The 10,701-nt window shown below is 40.5% G+C and overlaps 1 protein-coding gene across 1 annotated transcript in view; it reads left to right on the forward strand.

The window, feature by feature from the left end:
- LOC147336844 (protein NLRC3-like) overlaps window positions 1-10,701 on the forward strand; it is a 167,489-nt gene that overhangs the window by 128,502 nt on the left and 28,286 nt on the right. The window contains exon 12 of the mRNA XM_086285648.1: window positions 9,691-9,864. Coding sequence (XP_086141774.1) covers window positions 9,691-9,864 — 174 coding nt within the window. The remainder of the gene's footprint in view (window positions 1-9,690; window positions 9,865-10,701) is intronic.

A 10,701-nucleotide genomic window follows, 5' to 3' on the forward strand; every position in this document is an offset into this window, starting at 1 on the left:
CGTAACTCTCCCAAAATTACTAGATAGTCAAGCAATGGAACTGGATTCGCCACTGACGCCAAGTGAATTCCAGGAAGCCCTGATAAGTATGCCCAATAATAAGGCTCCAGGTCCAGACGGCTTCCCTGCAGAATTCTACAAAGAATTCTGGACAATTCTGGCACCAGTATTCCACGGCATGTTGCAGGAAATCGAGGAAAATGGCAGACTACCACCAAATATGAATTCTGCCAACATTAGTCTCCTGCTAAAACCAGGCAAAGACCCTTTATTTCCCTCAAGCTATCGTCCAATTTCTCTTTTAAATGTAGACCTTAAAATAATCTGCAAAGCTCTCTCAAAGAGATTAGAGAAAATAACCCCCCTCTTAATTCATCCTGACCAAACTGGTTTCATAAAAGGTCGGCACTCCTCAACAAACACTCGTAGATTACTTAATTTAATAGACTACTCATACAATAAAAACGTTGAAACCATAATATTATCTCTAGATGCAGAAAAAGCATTTGACAGAGTTAACTGGAAATTTTTATTCGCAACTTTACACAAATTGGGTTTCGGAAACTCTTTTATAAACTGGATAAGAATATTATACAATTCCCCAACAGCTCGTATCAGAACAAATGACCAGACATCCTCCAGCTTCTGTCTCCTGAGGGGCACCAGGCAGGGATGCCCACTCTCCCCTTCACTTTTTGCAATTTTTATCGAACCTCTAGCGGCAGCATTTAGACAGGCTACAACAATTAAGGGCATAAAATGTAAGAACATAGAACATAAAATCAGTCTCTATGCGGATGATGTGTTGCTTTTTCTGCAAAACACACAAACCAACCTCTCTGAGGTAATTACTCTAATAAACTGGTTTTCAAGAGTTTCAGATTATTCAATTAAGTGGCCAAAATCTACAGTTCTCCCCATTAACTGCTCCTTCCATAATTCTTCCTCTGCCCCACTGCAATCTGGAAATATTAAATATTTAGGTATTAATGTTTCTCCTAAGCTTTCAGACTTAACTAAATTAAATCACATCCCACTTCTAAAGAAAGTAGAAGGCGATCTGACTAGATGGAAATCTTTACCCATATCACTCATGGGAAGGGTCACCACTATAAAAATTATGATCTTGCCAAAAATAAATTACTTATTTTTGATGATCCCTAACAAACCATCACAAGATTGGTTCAGATCTCTGGATTCATATATTTCCAAATTCCTTTGGAAAAATAAACCTCCGCGTATCAGCTTAAAAACGCTACAAAGAACCAAGGATAGAGGAGGATTAGATCTGCCTAATTTTCACCAATACTTCTTAGCCAACAGGCTTCAGTTCATCTCAGAATGGTCAAAACATACCTTCCTAGATGAGCCCTGGCTAGATGTTGAACAGGCACTATGCAAGGATCTAGAGATTTCAGACCTACCATTTATTAGCTCAAACATCAAAAGACATGAATGCTTTAAAAGTATCAACATCAGCTTCTCTCTGACAGCATGGTGGGAGTTTCTAAAAATAACGGAGTCTTCACTAATCCCATGCAAACGTACACCTATCTGGAATAACCCAGACATATTACAAAACAATAATATGATTAATTTCCCAGAATGGAGTTGTAAAGGAATTAAATACTTAGAACGTATATTGGAGGGAACAGAATTTATCCCATTTGACAGACTAGTTGCACAATATGGGATCAACAAGAAATTTTTTTTAGAATATCAACAAATTAAATCCATAATAAAAAAGAAATTTAACCTCAGTCAAGTTGAATTACAAACACCACCAAGTGCGGCACATTTCCTTACTCTTAAATCCCCCAAATTATTATCTAAAATATACAGAACACTTTCTAAATTAGATGAATCAATATCCCTTCCTATTGCAAAGTGGGAAGCAGATTTATCAGTCAGTTTAGACCAAAACTTCTGGTCTCAGGTATGCTTAAAAACTTTTAAATTGATTAAAAATCCCTGTCTGCAATTAATACAATACAAAATACTACATAGAGTGCACTATACAGGTCATTGGATGTTCAAGATGGGCTTTACATCTTCCAACAACTGCTCACACTGTCAAAGCAATACACCAGACAATTACATTCATGCTCTTTGGTTCTGTCCACCAGTGCAGAAGTTTTGGCGCGAGATATGTGAAGACTTATCAAAGTGTCTGAAATGTAACATTCCAACTTCCCCCTTAGTGTGTTTGTTGGGCAGCTTAGATAATGTCACTTCAGAAAACAATATAGCCCATATGGTTTTCACTGCCCTATGCATAGCCAAGAAAACTGTCCTCATGAACTGGAAAAATAAAAACAATCTTAATTCTAACCAATATAGAAATTATCTATTAGATTACATTAGTTTTGATACAGCCTCAGCCACCACATCAGATCAATTGCTCTGGGCTCCTTTGATCGGCTCCATCACCTGGTGGGGGTGGGGGGTCATAGTTTGGTCCCGCTTTCAATGTTGTGATTGGTGTGGGGGCAGGGACAGGCTTAGGGCATCGGGGGGTTCCCCAGAGGCATCTTCCTTGGGGGGCTCAACCCGGGGTAGCAGTCATGTCCGGTTGGGAACTCTTTTCTGACTATTTCCTCGTGGCTGCGTGCAGCGGGGCTAGGGGAGGGTCTGTGCTGATGGACGTGGGTTACTGACCTGGTAGCCTGTCTGCCCCTGGGTGGGTCCGGGATGGGCGTGAGGGTCTGGGGGCGCTCCGTCTCTGGGCCGGGGCCCTGGCCGGGCCTCGGGTCCTGGTTTGTGTGTTGCCGGGGTTGTGGGCGGGTGGGTGCATGGGGGCCCATCCCTGGCGCAGGGTGCCGCCGGTGTGTCGAGCCGCCTGTGGGGCTCTTCAACCGGTGGGGGAGATTGTCACACCTTGCAGGAGCTTTCCTCCCCTCAGGAACTCTCTGCAGGAGGGGGAGATACAGGAGAGGTGGAGGAAGATCTCAGCCTGAGCGTCTATTGTCTCATGTAGTCTGGAAGATGAGTGGATGGTGGGGTGGGTGCAGTTTTCTCTGTGGTGGGGTTGGGTGGACTGTCCCGGGCTCTGTGGGGCCGGGGGGCACTGCTGCGCTGGGCCCCGGTCTGGATGGGCCTGGGCCCCCTTTCCCTGGCGGGTCGCGGAGTATGGGAGTGCCTACTGGGGTCAGTGGGGGAGCTGACCCCAGGGAGGGGTCACCTACCCCTCCCTTCCTTCCCTCCCCATCTCCAGCTGCCTCCCTCTTCCCGCTCCACCACAACCACCCACACATGCAGGGCCTTGGAGTAGGGGTATGTCACCAGGGTGCAGAGGAGGCTACCCCCCCCCCCCCCCCTCTGTCCCCTTCTGGCTGCCTCTGCCTCAATTTTATCCCACAACTTAGACATTCACATTACTCACACCCTCATTACACATACATATAGGATCTTGGGGGTGGGCACGATACACGGAAACCAAGTTACCATCAGGGTGTACACCTCACCCCTGGCATCGTTGCCCACCTCTCAATTTTAAATACACGTAGACATTGAGGGCTAGCAGGAGGGACTATGCGCTTACCTGCTGCTCTCTGGCAGGTAGCTCCATGCCCTCCTGGGTTTTAATTGCACCTTAGAACACACATGCATCAACACTACAATGAGCGGGTGGAGGGAGGTTTGGAGTCTTCTCTCACCCCCATTCTCTGTGGCCTGCTGGAGCGGGGGGGGCTAGGAGGAGTTGGCCGTCCGGCTGCGGTCTGGGGTGTGGGGCCTCCCTGCTGCTGCGGAGTCGGGGCGGTCTGCCTCTCCCCACCGCAGGGAAAAGGGTAACACCACCTGGGTCTGGGTGCGGTTCCCCCCTCCAGGGGCAAGGGTACCTAGACCCGGTTGGTAGAGTATGCTTGGGGAGTGTGATCGTGTATACAGCGTCTCTTTATGTCTGTCTCCACGTCGGTTGAGTGTGAAGTGCACATGAGAGCATGAGGGTGGGAATGGATGTTTGTGTCTGTGTGTGCCTGTATGTCTGTGCCTACATGTCAGGTTGGGTATCAGATGCCACCTCTTTGGGGACATCTCGGGCCTTCCAAGGTTTGGAGGCCTATCTCCACCCACCACCACTTCCCCTGCCGGTGGCAGACTCCCTCAGGTGTCGGTGCGTTGGTGGTTCTTTGTATCTGGGGGTGGGCGTCCGGGTACACACCGGCTCACTCCTTGGCGGCCGCTTATTGGGGCTCGCTCGGGCCACTTCGGAGGTGGGGTGCCCCCGGCCTCTCGGCCTGGGGCTCGGTCACTCAGGCACAGCTGGCTGCCGGTGTAGTTCACGGGCGCGTCACTGCAACTCCCCCTGGCTTCTGCTCCGCGGCTGCTGAATGAGCCCTCATTTGGGACTCTCCTCAGCTCTTACTGGGACAGTGGCGCGGCTGCCCCTCTGTGGGTCTTCCTTGGTCTCTTGTGTTCTGGGGGCCTCTGGATGTCTGGAGTTTTGATCTCCTCCATACCTGCTTGATACCATAAAGGACGGGGCTGTGGCTCCCCACACTCCCTAGCAGATCATTACATGGAGAAACCTTTGGAATGCAAGCATGCTGATCCACACAGGTATGCACACAGGTGTACACATGGGTATTCACAGACGCGGACTACAGCTTTCTTGGCTGCTGCCTCAAAGCACATTGTGCGCTGTCTATCTTGCATGCTGCACAATATCGTTTATTATTTAGTAACTATTGATATCTACTGCTAGCTAGTTTATTGTGATGGTGCTTTTTTTTTTTTATTATGTTGCTCTCTGTTGTTTGCTGTCTCCTCTGTTTTTTTTCTCCATACCGGTTGACCCAGGAGTTTTGTTTTTTCTGTTTGTTTTTTTTTCTCTCTTCCCCCCCTTCTCACCGTCTCTTCTCCCCTTTGGTTTTCTTTCTCTCTCTCCCTCTCTTTCTTTCATTCTTTCCCCCTGTCATGTCTGTCCCGTTTGCAACTGAAAATAAAATAAATTCATCATTATAATAAAGGTCAATCAAATGGACCAATATGGCAAGGCCATGATGATCCACTTGGTAAAATAAATCCGCTTGGCATCTTTCTTGGCCTCAAGACAACAATTCTGATGGCTATAGATCCAAACGGGACAACAAAAAAAGAAAGAAAATTATAGATGTGATGGTAACAGAGACAGTAGGTTTCCTAATTTGCGGAGGAGATTTAAAAATACATCTACAACCAAAGCTAGATATTTCCAATAGAAAAGCACAGAATACTAAAACATTAATTAAGAACATAAATACATTGATGAAGGAGGTGGGACTAATTGATATATGGAGAGACTTGCATCCCTACCAAAGGGATTATACTTATTTTTCCTCACCGCACTCGTTATACACAAGAATAGATTATTTCATAACTTTTGGGAAAAATAAAGATAAAATAAACACTTGTGCAATTGGAGCAATAGAGTTAAGCGATCATGCACCAGTATACCTGTCTGTTGATTTAAACGTGCAACCAAAACTCAATAATTGGAAATTAAATTCAAGCTTACTGAATGATCCTCACTTTAAAGGACACATTAAGAAAGAGATTCACTTCTATATGGAAACTAATGATAATGGTGAGGTGTCTCCTCCTATACTGTGGGATGCCTTAAAAGCTGTCCTGAGAGGGAAAATTATAGCAATATCCTCTTATAAGAAAAAGATGAGAAATAAGAAATTAGAAGAGCTACAAAATAAGAATTAGAGAAAAGGCATGAAAGAAAAACATCTCAGGATATATTGGAGGAAATTAGGAAAACAAGAAATGAAATAAATGATTTGACCACATATGAAATTAAAAAAAAATTAATGTTTCTTAAACAAAGGTATTATGAGGGAGGATCTAGCCTGGAAACTAAAAAAGAAAATAGCAGATAATACAGTTCACAAAATTAAACATCCAGTGACAAAACTAATAAAAAAATAAACCAATAGAAGTTCAGAGTGCATTTGAAACATTTTATAAGACTCTGTATGCTAATAACACAGAGAGTAGTATAGTTGAAATTAACAGTTTTTTAGATTCTCTTGATTTACCAGTACTGAATGAAGAACAGAATAAAACTCTGATTGAAGATATAACAGAAAAGGAACTAAGAATAGCAATAAGTAAAGTTAAAATAAATAAATCTCCAGGATCAGATGGATATACGGCAGAATGGTACAAGGAGCTAAAAGAAGAATTAATACCAGTGATGCTTCTAACAATGAATTGGATCCTAAAGAAGTCTCAAGTACCTTCTAGCTGGAAAGAAGCAATTATCTCTGCCATCCCAAAAGAAAGCAAGGATAAATTAGAATGTGCGTCATATAGACCAATATCTGTTCTTAATACAGATTACAAGCTGTTTACATCTATCATGGCTCGACGATTAGAAAAGTTCTTACCTAATCTAATTCATAATGATCAAACAGGTTTTATTCGAGAGAGCCAAATACAAGATAATGTACGACGGACATTACAAATTATTAATCATATTCAAAAGAATAAAATAGAAGCAATGGTAATCAGTATCGATGCAGAAAAATCATTCGATTCAGTTAATTGGAACTTTCTTTACAGAGTCTTGCATACATTTGGCTTTCACGAAAATATAATTAAGACAATACAGGCACTTTATGATAACCCTACGGCAAGGATTAAAATTAATGGCTACCTATCAAATAGTATTAAGCTGCAAAGAGGAACAAGGCAGGGCTGTGCGTGCTCACCATTATTATTTGCGTTATATCTGGAACCATTGGCTCAATATATAAGACAAAATAAAGAAGTAGAAGGTATTAATATCCATGAAAAGGAGGATAAATTAGCCTGCTATGCAGATGATATTTTAATATTTTTGGGTCAACCATCAAACTCTTTACCTAAATTAATGCAATCATTTGAATACTTTGGTCGACTATCTGGATATAGGGTTAATATGAGTGAAACACAATTGCTTAAGTACAACTATATTCCATCAGAAGAAATTAAAAATAAGTATCAATTAGCATGGCAAACAGAGTACTTTAAATATCTAGGAGTCATAATACCTAAGGATCTTACAGAACTATTAGAACGAAATTATTTACCAATACAGAAAAAAATTAAGGAACATATAGCGAGATGGAATCTAATTCCATATTTAAGTTTATATTCGAGAATAGACTCAATTAAAAATAATATTCTTCCTAAATTATTATATTTATTTCAAACATTACCAATAGAAATTAACCAGAAACAGTTTAATGAATGGGATAAAATTTTGTCAAGATACATATGGCAAGGAAAAAGGCCCCGAATTAGATTTAAAACTCTTCAACTTAACAAAGGAAAAGGGGGTGGGGCTTACCTTCTCTTAGGGTATATTATTGGGCAGCACAATTAAGGCCTATGATATGCTGATGTAATCCTTCATATGACGCTCAATGGAAAGTTATTGAGGAGAGTCTGACCTCCATCCCCATATAAGCTATTATAGCAGACAGAAGCTTGCAAAATTTAATAAAAACTATTGAAAATCCATGGATCAAGTTGACTTTTAAAATTTGGGAAACAGTAATAAAAGAATATAAACTAGAAGAGGATATAGCAGTTCTTAAGTGGTGTGCATATGACACACATTTTGCTCCAAATAAATTGGACACCAGATTCAAAGATTGGACATATAAAGGATTAACAGCTTTATGTATGGTAATGGAGGAAGGCAGACTAATTAGTTTTGATAAAATGAAAGATAAATATTCATTAGAAACACAGGATTTTTATAGATGTCTACAGATGAGGCATTTTGTCAATAAAACGATAAAAGCTAAGGCTGAATTGAGTAAACAGCTGCTAGACGTATTTAAAAGGGCAGTTCAAATAAAAATAGAGGTATTATAGGTGACCTCTATAAAGGATTAACAAATATGAAATTACACTCAACCTTGTATATCAAAACAAAATGGGAAATGGAGGGAGGAATAGAGATAAAGGAGGAAGAATGGACAACAATATGGGCATATCAATGGAAATGTAGCAGCTCACAGAGCTGGCGGGAATTTGGGTGGAAATGCCTGATAAGATATTTTATTACACCTCACCAAAAATCTCACTATGAAGGTAACCCTCAAGCTTGCTGGAGAAATTGTGGAAATACAAATGCAAATCACTATCATATTTTCTGGGACTGTCATGTTATTAAAACTTATTGGAAGGGAATACATGCAGCAATACAAGAGACATTTGGAAGATATTTACCTTTGGAAAGTAAAACTCTACGTTTTGGACTTATGCCAGCAGGATGGACAAAGAACGATAAATACTTGTTTAATATTTTACTGGCAGCAGGCAAAAAAGCCATCACAAAAAAATGGCTTTCTTCAGAGAGCCCAGCTATGAACACGTGGATGAACATCACACTGGACATTTACAGAATGGAGAAAATGACAGCAGATGTGAACTACAAGAGGGACCTGTTTGTATCACGATGGAAGAAATGGATGGACTACATTAGAAAACGCAGGCCAGTTTTTGCTTTTGCGTTAGATTTTGACTTTGATAACTACTAGAAGACTAGAGGAAAAATTAGTTACATTAATGGAAACAAAAACACACTCCCTATATTTATTTATTTATTTTTCTTTCCTTTTTCTTTTTCTTTATGTATTTTTTATTTATGTTGTTTGTTGTTTCCTGTTTTGCTTCTTTTTCTTTTCTTCTTCTTCTTTCATTCTTATTGTATGGGTATTTTAGTTGTTTAAATATAGAAAAAAATAAAAAAATATATGTACTGAAAGATAGCTGAAGTTGATGGTATTGTATAGTGATTCTAAAATGTCAATAAAAAAAAAAGCTGGAATCAAATGAGTCCAAGTCTTCTGCTGATTCAGCATCACATTCATCTTTGCTCCTTGTTCTGCATCCCCACCATGGACTTCATTCCTTTCCAAGCCAGCCTTGAGTGTCCTTTATTCAGCTCATCCTCTGCTTTACTTTTACACCTGATTTTAGCTGCTTTTCTTCTCTCCCTCATAACAAGACAGCTTCTTCTGCCTGAGAACATGTTGGAGTGATTTACTAATCCAGGGCTGATTTTTGGGGAAAATAGTTCCTGTTTTCAAAGTAATCCCCATTTTTCCCAGAATGAAATGTAAGTAGAAATAAATGATCTAAGTGAGAACATGAGCCTTTAAAAAGGCTCTTCTGAGGCTGCTGCCAGTGGTCAAAGCCTCCAACAAAGCTCTGTAAGTACATATGTGATCATAGCTTTAGTTTTTAAATGTTTATTCTAGTTAACACAGATCAGGTGGAACAACTCAAATAAAATATCAAAAATATTAAGTGGTCATCGGTACTCAGTTTGTTCAATACTGAATACAATGGAGCACAAATTGTCCACGTTTCTGAAATATTTCTGGGTGTAACTGTCACCAAAGTGCAATTTAGACCTGGCCTGTGGTTGTTATCTAAGTGATAATCATCAATTCTACTAAAACAAATACAAAATAAAGAAATTTGACACATTCTGTTGATATCAAAAGCACACTGAACAATTCAGTGTTGTTTTACTGCTGTTCTCTCTTCACTTCTTCTCCTCTGATTCTCTCCACATGTTGTTCTGCATCAGTGCTCAGTTTCCTGACAAAACAAGATGAAATATTGCTAAATATAATAGTATCTCATTACACTTCAACAGAAGTGTTTTATTTTTGTAATTGTTTATCTGTTATTTTTCAGACTGAGTCACTGTGACCTGTCAGAGAGAAGCTGTGAAGCTCTGGCCTCAGGTCTCAGCTCTCAGACCTCTAATCTGAGACAGCTGGACCTGAGTAACAGTAACCTGAAGGATTCAGGCGTGAAGCTTCTGTCTGAAGGACTGAAGAGTCCACACTGTACACTGGAAACTCTCAGGTGAGATCAAGCATTTTTCTTTCATCAACTGACAGAATTAGCAGATTAATAATAAGGCAGTCCTCTAATAAGAGGAGAAGTGGAGGTGTTTTGAAGGGCAACATACTCTTATGTTAACAAGACAGGAAGTAGTTCCTGGGAACTGCTTCCTTTGTTATTGTCTAAGTAGAAACATGATGGTGAAACAGTGATGAGTTTGCAGAGGTGGATCCACACAACACAACACAACAATGCTGTTGCGTGCTGAAAGCAGACTTCTCACAGATTCTGAGGCTGCAGGTTTCATCACTGTCCAACCAAAATTCACTGAACCAGCAGTAAATGAACGTCCAAAACTACGCTTCATGTTTAAAAAACAGATGATCAGGGGGATTTGTGTTTACATCTTTTTTGTGTGATCTGTTCACCTGCTGTTTCAGCTGTTTGGTGGTTGTTGAGATGGTTTTGTGAACTTTTAGCTGAGATTCTGACGTGTCTGTAGATACCACACATGTCTAATTACTTTGTACAGCATGAATGGCCATAACGAGGTTTTTAACAATAAGAAAAGTTGTAAAACTTCAGAAAATATAGTTAAAAGTCCAAAACCTTCTACGTCTGGTGGCTTGTGGTAAGGAGCAGATCAAACGAGTAAAGAATTACGTTATAATTATAAATGGCTTCAACAGCACATTCAGGTCTGTGAGACTCATTTAGACACTGAGCCGTGGCTCTGTGCTACATGCACATATTTCTGCATCTCTGCCATTTAGACACACTTTATATATAGTTTATTTTATGTAGTATTCAATACTGAACTGTACATTTAGTCTTTTTAAATGCAGCAAGTGTTATTCA

The sequence above is a fragment of the Aulonocara sp. 'chitande type north' Nkhata Bay genome, linkage group LG3 (genome assembly GCF_057382095.1).
Source record: "Aulonocara sp. 'chitande type north' Nkhata Bay isolate Kocher_YH1m ecotype deep benthic linkage group LG3, A_spYH_male_GT1.1, whole genome shotgun sequence".
NCBI lineage: Eukaryota > Metazoa > Chordata > Actinopteri > Cichliformes > Cichlidae > Aulonocara > Aulonocara sp. 'chitande type north' Nkhata Bay.